Here is a 24,602-nt window from a genome sequence, read left to right as displayed (position 1 = left end):
ACGCGTCTTCAGGATCCTGCCCGCGGAGTTCCGAAGAGCAGCCCGGAAACGGCCCAACGCCAGCCGCTGCCGGAGCAGTGCAGTTCAGCAGCAGCACAGATGGTTACCTGCACCGGGGAAAAACTTTGCGCTGACAAGTCCAGATAATATTTCTATGGTACCGAACAACTTAAGAGAGCGATAGAATTCTGGTTAAACACGCAGGTTGAAGCGCCATTAACCTCTGTATGAGGCACCAGAGCAGCAGCAATGAAAACCCATGAAAATCTTGGCAAGCCTAAGATGGAATGGCATTTACAGGAAGGTGCTGAAGGACTGGGATGTTACATGAAGATATGGGATTACCTACAGTAAAACTGATCCCCATCTTGGCAATGCTGCTGAAGGCTGAACTCCAACCATCAGGGTCAGCTGGCCCTGGAGAGCACCCCACGGCTTACTGGGAGAACAGACCCCACGGCAGGGCTGAATAACAGCGCTGACAGAGGGACACAAAAATGCCAGCGACAGAAGAAAAGGTTGAGTCAGCCAGAATTAATATTCTCAAATTCCTCTCTCAGTTTGTATCACCTAAATAGTACGTTTTAGCTAAAAGTAGAATTTATCCCTTGTTGGTACATGATTTTTATCTCGATTGATGAAATGCATTATTCTATTTTTACTTATAAGAAAGGACTGATGGACTTGTATGAGTTCTGTCAATTAATTTTATTGAGTAGCCAAATCTGATAAATTAGCACAGATAAAATAAGCATTTACATGTGTTACAAATGACTTTTTACAGGAATAAAACAGTGAAAATTACAAACTGTAAAAAGGAGGACAAGCAAATCCTGTCTCGGATTCAGAAGGGGGGAAGATTTATAACTTCATACTGAAGATCAAATGTTTGAGTTCAGAAAACAAAGATTTAATATTACAATATTATACACTACTTTACAAAATTAAATTTACTATAAGGATTACATCCATAATAGTAAACAGAACCTTAAAATCACATTTAATGGTCCCTTACTTAACAGCCATTCTGCATCTTTGATTAAATTCTGTTAAGAAATTAATTCTAAATAAAAGTGAATCACTCTAGTTATTGCAACACAGTCTATGTGGACTTAGACTCAAACATATTAAATTAAAAACAATAATGAAAGCAAAGTAAAATGGATGGTAACAATGTTGGCTGAACACTAATGTGTCAAATACAGAATAGTTTAAAAAAAGTCTTTAGCTAGAAAACTGAGCATACATTTGCAGTGGTGGTGGTGTCGTGCTGAGGTCTAAGTACCAGAGCCACTCTTGCCTGTCTTTGCAGTTCACCGTCAGCGTCCTCGTTTTTCAGTTGTAGGTAAAAAGGACACATCACAGGTAGCCTGTGTGTTTCTCTGTCTCTCACTGCCCTTATAGCAATTCAAGGTGGACCAGCACTTCCCCAAACTAACGACGGTCCATCCAGAATTTCTTCCAAAGCAAAGAGAACTCCACAGGGGTTCATCTGATTCTTGTTTATCATGTTTTGCTCTGTAAAACTTAGGGACTCTAATTCAAAGGTGTTAATTGCCACAGACTGACATCTTTAGCCATTAGTCTGGCATAGATAAAGCAACAGAGCCACCTCTATTTATGTTTTTAAAAAAATAAGGGATATAAGTAGCAAAATAGTCACAGAAACAGCCTGTGGTGGGCTGTTAGTTGCAAGGATGATTTTGAACATCTGAGTGATAATACACCCCAAAGTTTTAAGTCCTATCCTATGCAAGTGCATAGCTTCCGTTTGTGATTTAAATGAAGAGACCCCTTTCCCCCAGGAAAAAAAAAAAAATCAGACTGTCAAAACTTAAAAAACCTCTTCACTATGACTAGAATCTGTGCAATCCTCTGAAAAGTTGTTCAAGTAAATACACCCTGTTTGCTCCCGAGACAGCAGACAGGGAGGCTTGAATTGGTTCTGTAATGGTCTTTTCATGCTGCGTTAGACATTGTTCTCAACTTTAGCTTCTTGTGCTCAAGCAACAAGAACAATTTTCCCCCAAAAAACTCCTCCCCTCAAGTAAGGCAACTCCTGACAATCATGTGCAGCTACAGCCTGAAACGATCACCCTGCGACATGCTCGGCAGCTGGATCACCACGTGTAATTACTCCCCTAAGCGCAGTACATGTTTGACCACTGCTGGGTGTTTCACCAGTTGGAGTTACTTGCCCCAGGAAGTAGGTTTTGCAAGACCACGATTTTTCCACGTGAAACACTTCTGGGGATACAGTAACTTAAATACACTTTATGTTGGCAGCTTGATCTCCAAAACAGGACAATTCTCAATACACTTTTACAGAATGATTTAAACGGTTTTGTGTACAAATTCTCACTTCAAGGCCAATGGCAACGCCCACCTGGCAGGGATCTGACAGTGTATTTCAAGCTTTTCTTTGGTGCACACCAGCTTTGGGCCTAAGCTCATTACACAGCTGCAGTAAAGAAGTAGGTTTGAAGACTTCAGGCATGTCTCAAACCATAAACAAATCTTCAGACAATAATATTTTTGTCTTTGGAAAAATAATTTCCAATTTTATCATGAGGGTATTGGATGTTGTCTCGAAACACTAGGTTGGACGTTAGTTAGATTGGACGTTGGTTAGATTTTAGGGGCCACACATTCGGTTGCTGTGAACAGAAGCCACAAGCCTACTAAACATAAACCAAAGTACTGGAGAGAACCCTCCCTGTCCTTCCCCTCCCACACCATTTGCAAACTGAAGTTAAAACTATTCCTCTTAATGAAGAAAAAACAAAGCTTGACATCTACCTCAGGCAACTTCTGCTGCTGGCTCTGCCTCTGCCAAGTGTGTCTCATACAGTGCCTGCTCCAACCCACTGGTTTTTAATTACAATACTGACTTATTGAAAGCTTTATCAGAAAGCTTTACCCCTCCTGCCCGGGTCCAGCTTACCTTTCATCCCACCAGCCACAGTCCAGTCCGAGCACTGCAATCTACGCGTCACACATTTGTTTGGTTCACAATGAACACTGGTTTCATTGCTACCTCAAGCATTAAGTTGAACACTGAGATGCTCTCTCTGTAATCACTGGATACACTCAGAATTTCCCTGCAAACCATGATCAGTATTGTGAGGTTTTATATCTAGCAGCAAAAAAAAAAAAAAGAAATAAAAAAAGCAAAGAGTTACAGAAATATACATTTTGAACAACAAAGAACTCTTTATTTTACAAAATGTATTTCACCTTTTCAGTATTGCCTTGTAAATGTACTTCATGCTGCAACTACTTACAGTAAAAACATGATTTGCAGCAAATTAAAGGTGCTCAACCAGTTCAAACAGTTTGATTTTTTTTCTTTTTAGGTACAATACTATGTAGTTGCACACTGATTCTCAGATGTGGTCCTTTATTTGCTTTAGTTCGTTGAAATCACAGTGAGAACTTCTCATCAACTGCCTCAGGCCACAGATTTAATGAAGGTATTACAAGCACAATCGTTCTTTACTGCAAAATCTTTCCTTAAAGAAGTGAGCCAAAGGCTGGTGTTTCATTTATTCACTTGCTGCTGTATATGAAGGAGGAATTCATAGTATGATAAGGCTGATTCTGTTCTGTCTTCAATCATATTTTGCAGAAAACTTGATTTCAATGGACTGTCATCCCTTAAAAATGAAAACAGAAGTGTTTGAGTGAAATAAACATTCAGTGCAGTGCATTAATAAAATTACAGGTCAAGTGACAAGATGTTTCGAGAGCTTAAAGACGTATAAAAAGAGAATCTCAACAGCTCTTGTGATTAATCCTAACAAGGGCACTTATCAGCACATACTTCATTTATCTGGCATTAACTAAAGATTGTTCTGTGACATCGAGTCTTTTCTAGCCTGTGGAAATTCTAATTGGAGACAACTCATACCAAGCCACATCCACTGTCAGATCTGTTCGGCACAGCATGCACCCTTGTTAACACTGCCAGTAAGAACGCTCAGGGGACGATATCCAAATATGGCTTGTTAAGCGGTCCCTAAAGAAGCACGAAGACATGAAAACCCACTTACTTTATTATATATAATATAGGAAAGAAGGGTCTCTGTTCTCTCAGCCAAGAAATGAAAGCTGTTGTTCTGATGGATTCTGCGGTTTCAAGTTCTGGGAGATGTGTCTAAGAGGCAAAGGGTGTCATTAATTTGCAGAAAGCAGTAAAAGCAACACTTCAAGAAGCCCAACTCTATCCTAATCAGGTATAAAGGAAACTCAGGGAGATATATTTTGTGATGGATAGTTGCAGTCTAGTCTCCTTTGAAAGAGCTTGAAACCATCAAGAGTACTAAACTGGTACCAGCAGCTGGTTGTCAGAACAGTGATGGTGGAGCTGTGGTTAGTACCTGTTTTACTCTAGAAACGGAAGGATTTCCTACTGCCCCCCTGCACTTACTACTCACAAGTATTCTCTGCCTGCTCCCTCTGTTCTGAGAAAGTTTTATCACTGCCAGCCTCTTCTGACTCTGCTTTCATGGGGAGATCTGTAAAGTTTTAGCCTGAGGCAACTCTTAAGAGAAGTAACAGAAATTATTTCTATCCCCAAATCCCGATTTATAGCGAGTAATAACTAGAGGTATTTTAGCTCTTGTGAAAATACCATCTGGAGAGCACTGTACGACTGGGGTACAGCAAAGCAAGGACGTACCATGTTCTGCGGGATCGAGCCATAATTGGGAACTCCAAGGACTTGGATGATAAAGCTCTGCCCACAGTTCTTCCCAATCCACAGAAACATTACCTGAAAGATATCCAGCGGTGACAACATGAACCCAAGACAATTCCATACCCCAGCAGCTTCCTACACATTCCGAGTCCTTGGAAAGCGTGTGTTGAGAACATGGGGATACTTTTAAAAATCACCCCTCCCACCACCACACACTTACAGAGCCAGCATCCATAAGGTAAGCACCATCCCTGCTCAACTTCTCCACGGACAGCTGGAGGATGGGTGGCTGAGGTATAGTTCTGTCACTTACGTTCAGAGCCCCCTGAAGGAAAAATCAAAGAGAAAACCAGCAGTTCACATCTTGATGTACTGGAACGGTGACAAGAACAGGAGGTTAGGTATGGATAGGATGTATTACACTGACTGATGAGGCCAGACCCTTTTTCTCATAGTTCAGGTCATACTTGCAGTGCATAATTTACTAATAAATCTCATTTTAATGACAGAGGGTGTACTTCAACTCGATCTTAATTAGCTGTAGAACTGAAATATCAGATTGGTTATGTACAAAAGATGCAACTTCTAAAATTATTCAAGCTCCTACATAAACATTCTCTCACTGGTCACTTTGACATTTTAAAATAAAGGAAGCCATAGAGGGACAAAAAGTTAAAGCATACATTATACTGCCTTTATGTACATGGGATTTACAGCGCAAGATAACGACACAAGGCAAAAAGTGAAACACGTTAGAAAAAGCCTTCCCCATCCATCCACCCACAGCTTCTGCCCAGAACTCAACAATCCTGCCCCAAATAACAAATGAATAAATGGCAGAACGGGAAACAGCACATTTGAGCCACACAGCTGTAACATGGAGAACTCAGGGGATTTTTAACACCCGTGTGTTTTCACCTCATACAAATCTTTTGGATCAAACCGACCCTGCAGCGATGCAAACACTCACCTCATCCGTGAGGTTATCGACTCGGTACAGACTGGGATGTGTCATCAGCATGAGGTAAACGAGGGGCTGGTTCTTCACTTGACACATGGTAAAAATGCGTTCATCCAAACGCGTGCTCGTCCCAGTTTGAAAGGCTTTCTGCAAACAAGCAGGCATTTAACTGGACTGTGAGATACGCTGAATTTAGCACACCATCTCCTGTTCATTCCTAGCTCACTTAAGTCCTAGAGAGAAGCCACAAGTTTTTTCTCACAGTACAGTATTTTACCGCTTCCTAGCGAGCGCTGCGGCTGAGACAAAAGCATCCTGAGGTACATCTCCTCTAACATCCACCTCAAAAATGCTACTTGACATAAAGAATGAATATTGGAGCAGTTTTCAGGCTTCAATGCACAGAACCTTTGGTAAATCTGCATTTACAATAAAGATACAGCTCTGTCTTGATGGAAGCAAAAAACCCCCAGCTATGACTGAAACATGGGCTTGCTCCTCCCACTTGCCCGGGTCAAATGATTATAGTCTTCTACATGAAAAGCTCCCGTGTCAGTGTGAACATGCTAAACCACATGCTGCTTGATTCCTTATCAAGAGGTACGAATCAGAAAATTCTCTCTAGAACAGAAAGCCAGCTTGTCCAACACTGAAAATGACTTCTGCTGTCAGTTCAGGGAAATCCAATCACAAAATACTTACGTGGAGCAAATATTGTGAAATGGCTCAACCTTTTGCAAGGACAGCAGGCAGCCACCTCTTTGCTGGCTGGCAAGCTCTGCTTTAACCCACACTGAGCCGCTGTGTGCATCGACACTTCCAGAAACGCACAGAACTCAGGCTCCTGAAAAAGCATTCTACCAGTACCCTCCGCATGCTCTACGCTACTCAATGTCTTCACTATTTTCCTATGCCCTTGCTTAAAACATTTATACTTTTGTTTTTATACACATCTCTAAACTCCCAATTCTCAACTAGATCATTCTCCACAGTGACATTTTCAAACTTTTCCTCTACCCCCGTTGCTCTCCTCTGCAGGCAAGAGCAGAAAGCCCATCCGTTATTGCCCTGATACGTTTCCTCCATACAATTTTCCAAATCCCACTGTTTTTCCTAAGACTCCAAGCTAAAACCACCTGTTCACCACCTGTAACATCATGTTATCTACCCAGGCCTGAAAAACAATTAAACAGGCTTTATTCTACATTTATCTCTCAAATCATCAAATGCAGGGATGCAGAACTGGAGTTGTTATCCTAACATCTGTGCAAGAAAGACTCCTCTCAGATCTGTGAAATGTCTCAGTACTCTAATGGCAAATTGCAGGAAGGCTGCTTTTATTAAACGATGTAAATCAAGCAACTTCTCCACTTCGAGTCCTACAAAAATACCCAAAGTGAAGACAGGCGCTATTTTGTACATCAAAGAAGCGTCCTTCTACTGTGGGTTGACATGCCGAGCAGACAATCACCCTCTTGCAGGGCTTCCCTTGAACTCTTACCTGTTTCAAGAGCGCCAGGACATAAAGTGGGAAGAGCCGCAGTGAGTGGGGGGCCATGAGCCCAGGCTGCTGAATGCTTAGGACCGATGCACGGTAAGCAGATAGAGAATCGATCACTGCATTGACCAAGGCATCCCGAGCATCGCTCAAGGTAGCAGAAACAGATCGGTCCACGGCTAAAAACAGAGTACAAAGCTCAAATGAGAGGCTTCTCCTCCCTTGGCAGGAATACAGTCATGTGTGTTAACTTTTCTCTTTTCAACATATGCTTCAGTGCATCTTAATAAGCTTTTATTGCACTACAGAGGAAGTCAAGACAAGAGATTCAGACAAAAAAGCCAAATGTCCATGATGATGCACCAGACCAAGTCCCAGTGACTACATACTGCTATACTGATACTTCACCTAAGTCCAGCATTAAAAAAAAAAAAAAAAAAAAATCTTTATTTATGCTGTTTCTTAACCAGAGGCAAGTTACCATGCATTGAATTGCTTCAGATTTAACATTTGTAATTTAAGCTGCAATAAAAAAAAAAAAAAAAAAAAAATCTTTGGTTTAGAAAGCACTCTTAGGAAAGAGAGAATCTTTTCTTCTGCTGTTACTTCCCAGAGGATTACTGCCCAGAGCTTTAGGAATCTCATCACCCCTGTCCAAACAAGCTCTTCTCATGCTCACCCATGTTGGCTAAGAGCCCAATGATGGCTTGTACGTCTGCCCCCAGGTAGACATCGCTCAGCGTTGTTACAACAGGTAAGCACATTGTGTGGACACGAATCCGTCTTTCACCTGTGTGAAAAGAAAACTCTAGTCTCCAAACATATCTTTTGTTTCATGAAACAACACAAGAAATGCCTGTTTACTTGATAGCAAAGAAAAAAAAAAAATCAAGATTTGATCTAAGTTATCATACAGGTGCTGCTGAATCAGGCCATTTCCAGTAGCTTTTAAAAATGATTAGTTCACAGTTTCTGGGTTAAGTCTTCCTATTTTCAGGCCAGAACTAAGATTCCCAAGAAACTTTTAGGTCTGAGAGAAGGGGTAAGACCAACAGCACGTGGTAGCTTCACTGCTGTGATCCTGCTGTTCAATAAAATGGTGTGTGTGAGTTACTGCAGCCGACAACTGGGCACAAAGACTCATGGCAATCCCATGGTGTAAACACTACCCGCACATCTCACCTTTACTGGACGTGTACAGGAGAGCCGACTGGAAAGAAACCACTTGCATATCAGTCAGGTTGTCTTCTACCGACATTTGCACAGCGTAGCCCGCATCTGGGTTTACGTTGGGTAATGACAACAAGTCTGTAGATCGTACGAAGAAGTTCCCATGGAAAGTATGAATGGAAAGACCTACAACATGAGTATTGCATGAAATCAGCTTTTTCTTTACTGTTGTGAAGTACAGACACCATTTACACATCTGCCATCATGGTTAGGCAGCTCTGTATTGGAATGTTAAGGTCCTTCTCAACGACATAAGGTATCTTTGGGAAAGGTAACTATCCCAGACAGACAGCTAATCCATAGGACCCACAGAGCCTCACAGAAGGCAGGAATTTGGCAGTCAGATCAACGCAGAATAGGGGTCAGGCTCTAGACTACAAAAACTGTCCCTGCTGAAACAGCAGGCCAGCAAAATCTCCGGTTTTATCCATTGTAAAATGGAACCTGGATGCCAGTAAAGAAGCTGCAAGTAAAGTCTTTAAACACCTGCTTCCCCTCCATCGCCTCCCCAAATCCAGAAAAACTCCGTTCAAACCTTTGGTGCATCTTATCCTCATGACAGCCTCAAACCCAATCTTTCTTGTCAAGTATCTCTTCAGTTCCTTTTGCAGTTTCTCCACCTGGACGGGGTTGTGTTTATGATGGTAAGACTGGTAGTAATAGACACTGCCTGCAGAATACCTGGATATACAGCCTGAAAGAAAACACACATACATTGGCAGAGTGCAGGCAATTGCTGCTATGGTCTTTAACAAGGATGAATTTGCATCTTGACACACCACATACATTCAAATCAGGTACATATACCAAATGTTAAGGTAGATTCTATGTATTTGCCAAAAGTACAAGAGTTTACATGCCCAAAGCAGCTTAATAAGACTTACCTAGAGAAGCCAAGTCAGAATATTGTCCACTAAGAAGAAATAAATCCACTGCAACCTGTTGCCCTGAGCAGTCCAAGGCCAACTTCTTGTAGAAATCAGTCGATGGGGTCAGATGTATGTCCTGTTAATACAAGGGAGCATTGCAAAATACAAAGGAAATTCAAACAGTGTAACACATTTATTGCCTGTTTTCAGAGACACTAATAACTGATTCTCCATCACTGATTACAGTGATATCTTAAAAATAAATCACACCATTAATCCGTGTTTGTATGTTTGTAGTGCTCGGGGTTGGTTCTTTGTACTCCTTTAACAAAGGAAGTTTAGCTCAACAAGAGAACCACCAAATTGACCTGGATCAGGCAATTCCAGAACCACCAACACGTACAGAACAGGGGAGTCAGTTCTCTCAAGCCTTCTGCTCTTCTCACCTTTGCGGTTGCTCTTTGGTTTGGCTCTTCTCGTGACTTTAGCGCTCCCATTCCCACAGATGGAAGCTGTGTCTGGAAGACAGAGATTCTCCCTCCAGTGGGGGACATCAGTTTAAAGGCAGCCTGTAATGCTGGCCCCAGAGCACTCTGAGTTTCCAGGGACTTGGTAAACATCTGTGGCAAGGCCCTCAGCAGATCCTGAATTAGCTATGATTGAGAAAACAGAAGTATTAAGAGTCTCTACAGAGCTGATTGCTGAATACACACGTATCAACACTGCTAATACTACAGAAGTAAAGAAAAAGCCCTAGAAAAAGTCAATTAATGTCTTGTTTTGGGTTGGTAAAAGTCTACAGTCACATCGATAAATAAAAAAACATCTTTCCACTCCAACTTGGCATTTAAACTAGGTAGGCATTAAAGCGCATTAGGTAATCCAGAAATTATCAAGCATGTCCCAAATGATGTGAATGTCACCGGCCATTTAAGCTAGTTCTTACCTCTTTATTTTCATTTAAATTTACTAATAAGTTTTCTGGCATTGGTATAAATACATCTAGAAGGAGAAAAAAAAAGGGTGTTTAAGTTATTTTTTAAAAAACCATCAAGCTTCCCCCCAACTGTACTTGCCAACCATTATACCTATTGAAAAAAGAAGAGAATATCCATGTACAAAGCAAATTAAACATAATTCTGTGAGAATAGAACACCATGTCAGAGCAGCAGTCAACAGGATAATCAAGTCTATTAAGTGAAAACACATAGTGAAGATTTTTCTGGTGTTCATTCTCCCCTTCACATATGGCAAAAGGGGACTTGAAAGTAAAGGCAGGAGAACGAGCACTAAGCGTCAGTCACCACAGTATCTACAGTGATTTACCAAGCGTCAGTGTTCGGGATCATGAGAGAAATCTTGATAACAGTACCAGTTAAACCAGAAGCTGGGAAGGGCTGTCTTCATGTTTTCAGTCATGACCAGCCACAGCCTTGCTCAGACATCGGTGCTTCACAAATGAACGTGGACATATGCTACTTCTAAAGCCATTACTAGAGAGACTGATGGTCTGATCTAGAAACTCCCACCAGACAGATTTTTTTAAAAGGCTATCAAAACCAGCAGGCGGTAGCTATTAAGCACAGAATTTATTTTTCCGTACCTTCAATATCTGAAACTATAAGCATCTGAGGCTGCGAGAGACCTTCCTGAAGACTGTAGAAATGGATTGTGCTGTCAAACGTTATGAAGCCTATTTTTGTTCTAGTGTTCCCAGGAAGCCTAAAAATGAGACACATGGTGTTCAGCAAGGTGAAATGGCAGTTTTGCTGGCTAAACATCCACTGCACCTATCCAAGGCTGTACCAAGCAGTTAGCTTGGCTCCTACACTGCAACAGCTTAAGCCATTAAAAAACAAAATAAAACCCAGAAGGGAGCTCACAGTAGAGTCCTTGAGCAGACACTCAAGGAGGTAATAAGGAATAGAAGAAAAGGAAGAAAGAAATGCTGCTCAGTATTTTGCAGCTTATTTAAGTTCAACAGGATGTATTTTATGAAAAGTTTATTAGAACTATGCATTCCTTTCAGCAAATACTTATCTAAACTTCAGCTTTTAAAAAATCCAGTTCCAAATAAATCATAAACGTGATACTTATTTCTTTTTGGGACTGTGAAACAGGTAGGAAAGAGCCAGACTCAGAAACAAGCCTCAGAATTACCATTTATACTGGAGCGAGCTGCAAGGGGAGAAAAACTACAGCTTCATGCTACATTTTAAATCAACATTGGCCATTGCTAACCAATGCCGGGAAATTTCTCTTCTAGACAAAGTCTGTAGTTGTTGATGTCTATGACAAATTTCGTAAGAGGAACAAAGATAGGAGATTCTAAAAAAAAAAAGAAAGAAAGAAAGAAAAAAGGTACTTACAAGTCAAGATTGTCTAACAAGGTCTGGCAGACTGTATTCAAGTATCCCGTCTCTATCGCATTATGAGAGACATCGAACACAAAGAGGTACACAGGCGGTTGAGGTGGACGTAGCTGAGCAAAGAAAAGGTTAATTTTCAAAATCACATTTATTAGATTGGGTTTATTCATTCCACTGCAAGTTTAAGCACTATTGAACCAGCACATGGATGATAGCGAAAAATTCTGAATGCCTTTGTCTCCTAGTGGGTAATTCTAGAATTATCATTTCCTTCCATACAACCTGCAAACTCCTCCATAATCTAAATACAGAAAACCTTTGACTAAATACAGAAAATCTTTGACCTCATAAACGTTTAGAAATTAAGAGCTATCTGAAGTTCTTCCCAAGAGTTCTCAGATACACTCCTTGAGGCAGCAGCTCTCTACAGAGCTGGAAAGGATCCTCTATAACAAGGCTTTCCTGACGTCACTTTGGAAATAAAGCAAAGGGAGAGAATAACTACAGGTAAACCAAGCCTTACCATGTATTCAGATGGAGCCATAAACTCAATAGTAGCATTCTGGACTTCGGGTCTTTTATGAGGTTCTCCATAAACTCTTGTGACAGGATTATACATGAATTCTTCAGGAACTACAGAGATAAGTTTATGTGTTATTACTTCACACTAGTATTAGCTGTGTTGCATTTTAAAACAAATACAACAACTCTTCTGTGCCTGCTGGGCAACATCTCTAGGAGAACGATGCTAGGTAGGGCAGCTACTTTGTCACCTGCTACGGAACCTTGGGAGACCGTGTCAGACTTCATCAGTGACAGCACCAACTTTGCCCACTGGAAACATTTTTCATGTCTCACAGCCCCAGCACGACTGACACTGATCCCCAGCACCAATACAGCCAAGGTGGGAAAGGTTCCCCTCAACCCTTAGAGCCATAAGAGCATGTGAAACCTACCATCATTGACTCTATAGCACAGATTGCATTTCCACCTCCTTTGGTCTAGAAAGCTGACAAAGGGGTTAATGTACGTCCGGCAGGAACGGCACCTCACAATAGTACTCGAAGTCACCACTGGCAATTGCTGGAAAAGAAAAGCTTCCTGTTTTACAGCATCACCACGCTATTCACATACGATAACGACATCATCTACACTGTGCCTCCTGGTTAGCCAGTCAATGCTGAAGGAAGAAGCATTTCTGCATCCTCACAGCACTCCTACAATTCCTTAGCAAGATGACTGGTCGCAGCTGAGCTTTAACCTATTTGACCACCTAAGTTCTCTCCTCAAGCCTCTAAAGTCCGGAATTTTACATTGATGGTTTAAGACCAAGTCCTACACCTAATAGAGATCAAAAATCAGAAAAGCCACCCACATCGTTGAAAAATTCCCTAAACTGTGAAAAATAACAATGTTTAAAAGAGGAACTGCTAAATTCACAAAGTCTCCTGGCTAGCCGGGGACACACAAACCTCTTTAACTTTGTTAATTAAGTTCTTAATTAAGTTCAGAATCAGTATGGTTTGGTATGGGAAATCAGTCGCTACAACTGATGTGTGACAAGATAAAGCCAGCAAAACAATACGGGCTTTAGTCGTGCTGCCTTCTGTCACAGTCCAAGAGCTGTGCTGCCTCTAAGCTTCTGGGGTTTTGAGGTTTGGGAGGTTTTTTGATTAAGAATTGAGGCTTGAAAGTTTAAAAACAGTAGGGAGAAAAAAAAACAACTCAGAAAAATTACAACAACCTGTATGGAAGAGGGAAATGTCAATTACCAGGGTGACTTTTCTGGGCCAAGATTAGCCCAGAACTTGCCCTTCTTTATAATTCATTGTCCAGCTCTGGACTTTAATATAGGCATAGTTGATATTTCAGCATTTAAAGTTTTGAATATTTGTCATACCGATAAGTCTTTGAAAGGATGAAGCAGGAGCCCCAAAGGAAGTTTGGCTTTATTCAATAAGGCCTGAGTTTGAGGAATGTTAGTCAGGGTACAGCGGAACAACCTACATGGAGGACAAAGGGTTATTTTCAGAGGCTTTCAGATATTAAAATTATGATTTCAGTAGTACAGAGCATTCTTTATATTCTTCTAGAGCTGGTGATAGTGAATTTCCATTTCTGGGTAAAGGATCTTCTCCAACTCTATCAAATCATTCTGGTTTAGTCTGAGCTTGACCCACAGCACATCCTTTGAGTTCTTATTTTAGACACAATTCTTTACACAGAACTGAGTGTCATTTTAGTCACTCAAGTCTCAGTTAAGCCTAACAATGTTCCAAGTTGCACCAAATCTTTGTGTTCTAAGTGTTATTTTGGAATCCCATTTTGAGGTGGCCTTATATACAAACCTGAACCAGCAAAATTTAAAAAGTTGTCTTAAAGCTACACAAAAATATCTTTAAACGACCCCACTGTCATTTCAGGGACCTCAGCAGTTTCCAGCCAGAGCAGATGCGCACAGTACTTCTGCAAATCCAGCCCAGCTGATTCGTATGCCCAGCTCCACAAAGTCGGTATCATTTCCCTTTTCTCCCGTAGAAGACTTGGGAAGCAGAAGGACCTGGTTACACACAGCTGCCAGCCTCTTGTTTGACATTCCATTTACTCTGCTCTTTTAAATGTGAGATCACTCGGGTCTCTGCAGTCACAATCTTTTTGGTGTACCTCACTTAAGTGAGTTACCTCTCCTATTTGATATCTTCTCTCATACTCGCTGCCAGCTATATTGTGAAGGTTTTGTACTGGACCTACCTACAGCTGCCTTGCAAGAAACCTGGTTTTCCTCACGCTTTCTACAGATAATTTTCCTCACTTCAGAGTTGAAACAACTTACCGTCTTTCTTGTAAGACAGTGAATGTTTTCTACTCACAGAAGTAAGGCAATACTTTGTGAAAAGTTATCTCTACAAGTAGGAATTTATACTTCTATTTATTTTATTTACAGCAAATGGATAATCTTACTCAGGGTTACAGTTGAGCTTCTGGATTTCTTCATGCAAGTTTGGGACGGGAGCTTTCAAGAGGGTGGTAGGAAGAATATTTCTTTCTTGAAGAAGATTCACAGGTCTTAATCCTTCTTGCTGTAGACTCAGGCTACCCATAGATGCAGTTAAGTGGTTAGTGCCCAGGGCAGGCTAGAGTCAAATAAAATTTCAGAAATTAACACCAATTACATGGATGAAACCCACGTTAATTTAAAAAGCAAACATATTTCCCTTTTTTGTTGTTGTTGGGGGTTTTTTGTGTATTAACTGCCATTGTATTACAACAATATATTTAGAAATAGCACTTGTTACACAAACTTGGACTTAGGCCTGTAACGTAAGAGGTAAAAACCAGCACACGTTTGTGACAAAGCTCTTGAAATACAGAGGCTCAGCTGACAGTTTGCTTTGAAGTTTCAGGAATAAACACCAAATACTTCAGCTAACAACAGCAACCCAAGAGAAATAAAACATGCCAAAAGCAGCTGAATGTAAAGAGAAATATTCTGAACAGATTCAGGGATTGAACACTTCAGACAGAGCTGGCACACAGCTTTTCCAGACTGGTACCAAGGCGTCAGCAAAAGCACTAGTGTCAGGCTGCGGCTACCACATCGAACAACCAGCCCACCAAACAGCGAACCCGGGGACACACAACGCACAGCAGTTGTCACAGCACGGGGAGTCCCAGGATCAAAACCAGACCATCTTTACCTGGTGGAAATGTTTTGATCCATCTGGATACTGCAAAGCAGACGCTTGCATTCCTGGTGCTCCAGGCGGAGAAGTATTCTGGTAGCCTGGAGGTAAGGTGGGGTAAGAATACCCAACACTTCTGTTCATCTTAAGGTTTGGGGGTGCAGGAGAAGGATGTGGAGTTTCTAATGGCAGAAAAGACAAATACTTAAAATTAATTGTGAAGAACAGCAGCTTGCTCAGTGCACTGATATGGTAGGAGAGCTTTTGGTTGTTGTTTAGTGTCTAAGTGAAACCAACTGACAACCGCAGTTGATTTTGCAAAATGCTCTTAACTGCTTCACCACCCTGACAGGCGACGACATGCCTATTGGCAACGCTTCAAATTTCAGATTTAGTTTCAAGACAGACATCAAACCAAGTATATATGTTTGTTCTTAACTGCCTAAACTTCTGTCTTTCCAAGAATCATACCAAAAAGTCACACAATAGTAAACATTTTTCATTCCAAAGCCTTACCCATGAGGCCACCACCTTCTAGTGCATCGTAGCTGTTCTGCACCACAGACCCATCTCTGGCAGCAGATGTAGCATCACCTGTTGAGGAAGACAGTCCCAGTAAAAATTTCATAAGTTACTAAGAAGTTGTAATGAGGTAACTGCAAAGAAATCCTACTTGCTGGGTGGATATTAAGATTAGCATAGTCTGGATCTACTTTGTTTTTGTCCAAAGACGAAACTAAATTAAATATACATCTCAGCCTCTCTCTCACACACACCTCCCCTGCTGACATGGCCTCAACAAAGGACATTCATAAAACCCCACAATCGTTTTTCAAGGAAAACAAAAGTCCCTGCACTTCTGGTGAATGATCTTTAGAGATTACCATAGATTAGGTATTTGCTAGAGCTTCCAAGCTGATTAGCAGCTAACTGTAGGCCAGCTGCAGTTTTCAAACCAGCTTGAAATTTAGCTACTGAGTTCCCTGAAGAACTTTTTCCACTGATAATTCACAGAAACACCAAATTCCCCACACTTACACACACAGTCGGGTACTGCTCACCATACACCAACCGTTCTGATAAGGTCACATACCAGTCAAGATACAAATTCCAGCTGAGATAAGAAAAACCTTGAAACTGAGAGTGCTCCCCAAGGACTGCTTTTTGTGAGCCAGCTGTGCCTAAATATACACACCAATTACCTATTGCTAAGGAGAAGTAGGTACTTGATTTGCTTTTTATTATCATTAAAATCTTCAAAGATGACCCAGTGAAAGGACCTTGTGTTATACACAGAATCTTGCTAGTATGCAGCAGTCAACCTACTTCACAGGCTAAACACTTCTGTCCCTCCAGGGCCCTGGAAACATTTCTCTTCATTATGAAGAAAAGACTTTTGAAGCCAAAGCAGTTTCTAATGCATTTCATATGTTCAAAACTAAGCTAAATCTGCATATACTATTTACTTACACAGCTACCATGTACAAGAAACTGTCCATCTGAACGTGCAAGGAACCAGCAGCTTTGACAAAGGCAAACTCTATATGTAAAAATAAACCTACTAGCTACCCCATGGCCCCATCTAGCACAGGCACTAGATGCAAGACAACTGCAGGTCTGTGTGACACAGAGCCCAGGGGAGTTCTGAAACAATGGCACGTTTGTGCAGGGCCCACAGGAGACACAGAAAGTCAAATTTCTGTCCTCAACAGCTGTCACTTAACAGCTTCCAGTGACAACCTTCAGCAAATGAATGAATCCAATATAGGTGTTTCAGCAATCTTACACAGGAGGGAAGAATAACCTAAAGCTACGTAAACAGGTGAGGAATTGCAGGATCCACATTTTAGCTTCCCCTGAAGACTGGAACAATACAGGAAGTTACACGCAGATTATGTCCCCCCCAGCAGACAAGGATGCAGAGAACTCAGAACTTCAGGATCACTTTAGAACACTAAAAATAGAGATAGCAACTATGGGAAGGATGAACACGTCAAACAGCACTTTATTTTTATTTGCTTAACACTGTCAACAATAAATATTTTACTTCCTACCAGGTCCTCACCTGATCCTTTCAGATAAAATTATGCTGCACTAGTATCAATTTTACTATTTGAGTATCTAACAGAACAGTGTACTTGTCTTTAATGGCTGCATATTAGAGCAAGTTGTAATGTTCAGATTCCCCCAAAAGCCAATTATTTCTTACCTTCTTGATTTGCAGCTGAATTTAGCAGAGACTGGGTATTCGGTGGTCCTGCTGTCAGTGTTGGTGGCCGAATTAAAGGTGGCCCACCAACGGGTGGGGGTCCTAATGGTGGCCTTGCTGGGGGGTGGAGTGGAGTTAAAGGCTGAGTCACTGGTGGAGGTGCAGATCCTGTAAAGAGATTCATTTTTAGAAGGAGTTTAACCTAGCTGAATAAGTCACAAAAGTTTTGTTCCAAAAAACACACAGCTTGAACTGAAATATTCCTCTTATTCAAATGATAAACAGCACGAGATACAGAAATCCTGACAAAATCGTGTACAAAAGGTTTCACACCTTCAGTCATGCTCTTCTCACATGGGTTCCCACAGCTGTTACCCATGATCTCCTTCAGCTTTCTGTTGCCATTGTTGGTAAGAATTTTGGGAGGAACAGAAATCATCCCAACGTCCATAGGTAAATCCGGCCTTTATAAAGTTACCTACTGCCCCATGTTAGACAAAGTAAGAGTTTAAATAGATTCCTTCTGACAGGATGCTCATCTTCCCCTTCAATAACCTGATGCAAGACAGCCACAAACATTCTATACCTACCCAAATTACTTGGGATAAGATTTCACTCAGGAAAGCATCAGCAATGTGCAGTTTGAGGAAACTCGCTGTGCGAGTGTGAGGGGTTCTGCTCCAAAATGTTTCACTCTCCATGTTAAAAGTCACAGGAAAGTTTCTAACTGCTTCCATTTTAAAATTCTAGGACTTTCTCAAGACATTTAGAAACCCAATTGCTTTTCTCCCCTTCAAATACTGCCAAATCCAAACAGCACTTTCACCCTTTTGTTCCCTCTTATTCTCCAGACCAGTTAACTGCCCTTTAACTCTAGACAGACACCAGTGTCAGCCAAACTGCCCAGTGACACCAGCTCTGAACCCGGTACAGAAGCCTGTTCACAGAGATATAGTGACAAATTCCCCGCCACACAGAACGCGCAGCTTCGTGAGCCTGCACAGCATGGTCATGTTTAAGGGAGAAGGGAAAGAAAAAAAAAAAAGGGGAAAAGAAAAAAAATCACATGTAGTGAAGTTATCTGTTTGTTCACTTAGTGCTTAATACTGCAAAGCTAATTAATAATTGCCATATGCAGCAACAATATCCCAGAACGTGGAAGAGAGCCTGTGTCGAAGAGGCTGCCCAAAGTTGGCCACGCAGGCAGGGAGCTGGCAGAGCTCTGCTCTAAGAACGAGCGTCATCACCAAACGAGCTGAATTAATTTTAAAAGTGATCATTGTTCTGCAAACAACTGCCAGGGAAATTAATTGCTCAGGAGGATTCACCATTGAACAGGTATGAGAATTCCCTTATTCCAGACACTCACTCATTTCATATGTCATTTCCCAAAATTTATCAGCATTTTCCTCACTAACTCCAAACTGTTAATATTTCAATAAATGGCCAGAAATAGTTCCATAAATTCTGTGAGCTTAAGACAGTTTGAATATCCTAAAAAAAATTAGTCAGGCCTGCCACAAAAAATCAGCATCCAGAAAAAACCTCTAATGAGTCTAAAAGCATTTCACGAGAGAAAAAAATCTGCTTTAATATTTAAAATAATTATATGTGTAACTCAGGCTCAGTTAGAAAAACCTCTGTAACAACCACCAGCAGTTCGGCAAGAGAAACGTCCGTATGAACTGTGTCTCCGTAATAACCACTGGCTGCATTACAGAGCTGCTCAGCATTAGAAAAGCTTTTGCCACTGCGTATACCTGCAGGCCGGCAGCAGGGCCAGGAGCGGCAGTTCTCTGCCTCCCGTGCTTTCAGCATGCCGTCTAAAGACTGACAATTATTAGACAGCGAAACGACCACAGAACTTCCATTTCTAACCCAGAGAAACGACCCTGGTACTTGTGATGTGCGTTTTCTCACAGTATCTGCTTTGACAACCTCGTTCCACAAGCAAATGCCACTGCGGAATCAGTTCTAGACCCCCTTCTTAAAAAGGACACCAAGAAAGGGACATGGGGAAATACTAAAAGTTGTGGTTACCTGGCTTCATGTAGCTGTTCTGAAGAGGAGGGCCACCCGGAGAAGCAGCATACTGATAATTTCCTGGAGGATTTGTATTTCCTGATAACGACGACGGTGGCTGAGTTGACCCTGTCCCCGCCACATGAGCCAAATGGCTTGTTTGAGCCCCAGCTGCCTGACTCACTGGAGTCTGGCTGTATGGCCAGTTTGAGAGCACTGGTGGGGTGGCTCCAGGAGGAAAGCTACCAGCAGATGACAGAGCAGCTGAGGTTTGCAATGCAGCCGGCAGTACTGGTGGAACAGGAACAGGACCAGTCTGTTGTACTGGTGACCCAGAGAAAGGAGCCACTGGGGGTCTATTGAGAGTCTGCCCAGGTCCTTGGTAACTGTTTAACTGAGAAACATTCTGAGAGCCACTATAGTTGTACTGTCCAGAAGAGTGCTGGAGAGGAACCTTTGCCGGCATCTGATGTGGATACGATCCTGGAACTGAAGGGCTGTATCCCCGGCCATCTGCTGAGGGCATCAGCTGACTCTGAACAGGGCCTGGAAGGAAAATCAAAGATAAAAAACTCTTTAGAAAGTCAGCGTTGCATATCACTTCTGAAAGTAATAGAAGCACCTGGGAATCTCTTTCCTTAGAACTTTATTAGTCTCCAAGCCATAAAAGTAATCTGTCTTGTTATTTTTAAACAATCAGGTGCAAGTGACAGAAGTCCTGCTGCAGGGGACATGAAACGGTGGTATTTTGCTATCAATACTTTGTTTTGCTTTGCAGCTTCGCAACCAGTAAGCATGCCAGTGCCTGAGTGCCATCCATCCTCCTGGACTAGAATTCACACACAATCCCATTTCTACCTTGAGAAACCCCCCAAAGCAAGCGGAGCCCAGCACTCTCCGACGCAGCTGGTGGCAGCCCGAAAGCAGAAGCACCCCTTACGTAATAACTCGGTTTCACTTGACGATTGACACCAGCTTAAACTTTAGTTTACCGCAAAGACGCACACAGCCAGTTTAAGCTTAGGTCACCCTGCTGCTTCTCAAGTGACAGAGTTAATCTATGAAAGTTTCTGCAGTTAATTTTAGTAAGAGAACTATGCATACATGGACCGCTCATGCGAGCGGCCAGCTGGTCACCAAGACGGAATGAAGGGTAATTTTATCATAAAATAAGCCGCCAATCGGGAAAATAAAACTCAATAGGTTAATGGTGCTTTTATGAATTCGTTGGTTGGTTCAGGTGAACTAAGCTGTACTCCCTTAAGGAAAAAAAAAATTAATAACTCTCCAACAAAGCTGGCAAGAGCATCATCACATTTCTGCTTTACGCAGAGTCAGAACACCACGAGACTTCCAGTGAGGTAAGAGCTCCACCAAGAAAGCTACCGCTACAGGTTGTTCACCCCACAAAATGGAGATTCTGAAGGGAGACTAAATTTCTAAGTGAAATCCTTCTGAGCAGAAGACACTAGATAATGTGTGCCACAGCCAGCCCTGACTCCTTAGAAAAAAAAAAAAAAATCACCAAAAGTGTATCATCTATTTCAGCCAGTTGCATTGGGGCTCCTCCCAGCCCAAACACAGTCTGAGTATCAGAGACATTCCACAGACACAGCTGAACATCTGAAAGCTGAAAAGACCCTCCTCGTGGTTTAGAGTTAAGGTTCTTTTCGTTACAAGCCTGTACTATTTTCCAGATTTGGACAATATTTTTTGCACCTAGAAACAAAAGCACTTCAACTTCCCAACCAGAAACGCCTGCGAGATTCAACACTTGCATTTTCAAAAATGTGCCAGAGGGATTAGCTTGGAGAGTCAATATATATTCACCATAAAAGTACTGGAAACAGCTGCCACCGGAATGAAGTGACGGAATTTCATTTCTCATCAAAACAAAGACAGCTGGCTTCCTATTGAAACGTTCTCATTTGATTTCCAAAGGTGAGGAAGTTCACATTTCAGAGGTAAAATAGCTTTGAACCGGGGCATTTCTGACAGTGAATTAAACTAAATGCGGAATACAGTGAAGCACTTTGGACAAACGCTGCACCGAGCCATTCAGAAAGCCACAGGCTGTGGGTCACAGGCAGCCGTTGTTTCACCCAGTGCCGTACACATCCACGCTAACCCCACAGCCAAGGCGGTACGGCAGCGCTGGTGATCTCATCCTCACTGCCTCCGCTATTTGTGCGTGAGAAGTACCTGACGTATCATCCTCCACCCATTAATCTCAACACGCTGCTCAGCGTTCGGTTAGGAAAGCCAGTTACACCCCCCTGGCCTTGCAACGCTGCCCATAAACGTAGGAATTAATAATTCTCTGAAATCAACGGTGTCTAAACAAAAAGCTTGCAAAGAGGAAAATGCTAACAATGATGTTGCGGTGTATCGGACAGGTTCTCCACAACCAATTTACAAAATCCCTTGTAAATTCAACTCGCTAACTCCGAGAATGACGGACAACTCTGATGTGATGTGACGGCACCAGCATGTACCCTGATATAAAACATCACCATAAGACATACAAAAAATACTGAACAAATACAAATTCATTTCCTATCTTGATTATTCCCCTCGAAGCATGACTCTGGAGCCCAGGCAGGAATCAGAATACTTGGATTACTCTTAGGCACCATTTTCCCTGCTTCAGGGATGAGTTTTGAGGATAAAGCAATGGAAACGAAGTGAAACCCAAAACTGACCAACCTGATGGTATTTATGGCACTTTGCTTTAAAAAATTTAAAACCCCCCGAATTCACCAAAGCACAATGTTCCAAATGTTAATTTCTGTTTTTAAAGTCAGAAAAGCCTTGATAGCCTACACACAGTTCACGTTTCCAAGACAAGCCTGCATAAAGCTGCCAAAAAAGCTAAAGCAACAGCACTGAGGTGCACAAAACCTTTCCAAAGGGCTTCGCAGTGCACAAAGACTTTCTCAGGACTTGCTGGTTTGCTGCTGCCACGTGCCCATCCTGATCTGACTCTTCTACTGAGGCCTCTTGGAGAGCGCCGAGGCTCTCCAGCTATCCCCAAACACCACTGCTGGGTTCACTGCTCTGAGAAGCCAAGAACCATCAAGGAATTCAGCATAGACTGAAGAGCTGGATCACCTGCACCTCAGCAAACCAACCAAGTTAGTGCTAGGAGAAAGGTCACCCACTTAACAGCAAAGGACACCTCTGGGGGAACACGAGGTCACTTAACATTTCTAAGAGATCAGGAGTGGCCCCAGAACACAGATGAAAGTTGTCTGATGGCTTTATAAAAAGAGGGATCAAAAGGTTAACGTGGGAGCCAGGATTCAAGACATATTTTCTGCCATACAGAATTTTCGCCTCACCGTTATTTTGCACATCACTGCCACCAGCCACCACCTCTCCAACCTCCAGGGAGATGCGAGGATAAGGACACTGGAAAGCTGCATCCCAACCAAACTGCCACGGGATCAGTCACCACCAGTGGCCGCTTCAGTTGGCTCTGACCTGCTGGTTTCCAAACCCAAGAGCTCCTAAAGCATCTCCTGACCTCAGAGTGCCATGCTAAGATGGCACAAGAGGAGAGCAATCAGTCCTGAATTAACTGTTTCTCCTTCTTGTTTGCACCATTACCTGGAAAGCAAATTAGCACCGTCCGGTTAAACGAATACAGGACTCTGTCCTATTAAAGGAAAACCAGAGACGAAGCAGAGGAAGGTTGTGGCCCAGCAACCTGATGCTCCATGCTCAGCGATTTCCTGATCAGCACACGGTGCTGCTGTGACAATTTACTGCCTTCGCGGCCACGCGACACGAGTCACCTGCAAACAGTAAAGGAAGCAACAAGTGGAGAGGGAGAGCTGACAGAACCACTCCTCGTTCTGGTGACAGCTTTCTGTCCTCAGAAACCGCTGTAAGTACCAGCAGTGCTCTCAGGACCCTCTCGATTCTTTTTGGTTTTACTGTAAAGGTCGAGGATTGCAGCACCTTCTCAACACATATTCTAAACAACGCTAAGAGCAGTCCACGTCTGAGTAACCTGATTCATTCAAAAGGCCAGCAGCCCAAACCTTACCTCCAGCACACCAAAACAACCACTTCATTTTTTTGCTTTGCATTTGCGTAACTACATTCCAGTTCTTTATTTTCCCTACCCCTGAAATTCCTCCAACCGCCTCCTCAGAACTTCTATTATGTGCTTAATCTCACTAGAGGGAAAGCAGCAAACACGAAGTGATGCCAGCGTGTAAGTCACCCCCAGCTCATTACTCCATTAGCAACGCTCTCCTGGTGCCATCTCTGCCTAGCAGAGGCTCTGGAACATGCTTCCCACTTTCTCAACCCTAAAAGCAGCTACACAGTCAGTTGTCAAATGCCATTTTGTGGATGACTTTGAGAAAAATAATGAATGTGTTGGGAAGGAGGAGGGGGAAGACAAGTCAAACCCTTTAATTACCCATGAATACAGCAGGAAAATCTAGAGATCTCATAACCAAATTGTTTACGATGCAGCACAACGACCGAAACACAGACGTGTGTCATTACGGAACCAGGCATGTCCTCTGCATATAAGGAATCAGGAAACACTCCCAACAGCACAGGTTTCCACACGTGTAAAGAAAACAGAGACAAGACTCGCCTCGTATTTCTTTCTTCCTGGCTCAAAAGCTGCTAAGTTATTCAGCTTCACCTTCCATATCTCATTAAAAAAAAAAAAGTATTTCGAGGGGAGGTCATCAAGTCTCTCCCAGATCACAAGACAGGGAACAAGATAATATTGGTTTTACGTGAATGACAAGATAAAGCACCGTCCCGCTGCGCCACAGCCTGCGCCCGGCCGGCCCCCCCGCCCGCGATAACCACAGTGCCACATGTACAGCTCCGTTCCAAAGGGTCAGCGGCACCCAGCGCGGCCCCGGCTGCGGCACCGGCGGGCGACGGGATAAGGGGGCGTCCAGAGCCGCTCGGGCCGAATCTTTTCCCTCGGGACCGTGAACACTGAAAGGCACTTGTGTCAGTTCATAAGCCGAGCCAGCAAAAAAACCACTCGGGGATACTTTTATCGTGAAAAAAGACCGGAATGAAG

General features: G+C 42.5%; 1 protein-coding gene across 1 annotated transcript; it reads right to left on the bottom strand.

The window, feature by feature from the left end:
* Positions 1 to 3,189: 3,189 nt before the first annotated feature.
* On the bottom strand, positions 3,190 to 20,086 carry SEC24A (SEC24 family member A; the record flags this gene model as incomplete). Its single annotated transcript, XM_010140380.1, has 22 exons — positions 3,190 to 3,656; positions 4,053 to 4,156; positions 4,682 to 4,774; positions 4,920 to 5,024; positions 5,670 to 5,807; positions 7,162 to 7,337; positions 7,838 to 7,948; positions 8,341 to 8,514; positions 8,924 to 9,082; positions 9,273 to 9,393; positions 9,704 to 9,910; positions 10,204 to 10,259; positions 10,861 to 10,979; positions 11,627 to 11,739; positions 12,150 to 12,259; positions 12,583 to 12,709; positions 13,527 to 13,629; positions 14,588 to 14,760; positions 15,325 to 15,491; positions 15,826 to 15,903; positions 17,519 to 17,686; positions 19,559 to 20,086. Coding segments are annotated over 22 exons (3,245 nt in total), but the record flags the coding sequence as incomplete, so codon positions are not given.
* Between the last annotated feature and the right edge of the window lie 4,516 nt (positions 20,087 to 24,602).

The sequence above is a fragment of the Buceros rhinoceros genome, unplaced genomic scaffold (assembly GCF_000710305.1).
Source record: "Buceros rhinoceros silvestris isolate BGI_N320 unplaced genomic scaffold, ASM71030v1 scaffold31437, whole genome shotgun sequence".
Lineage (NCBI taxonomy): Eukaryota > Metazoa > Chordata > Aves > Bucerotiformes > Bucerotidae > Buceros > Buceros rhinoceros.
The sequence above is the reverse complement of the archived record's forward strand: the minus strand, read 5'-3'. Positions and strand labels throughout refer to the sequence as shown.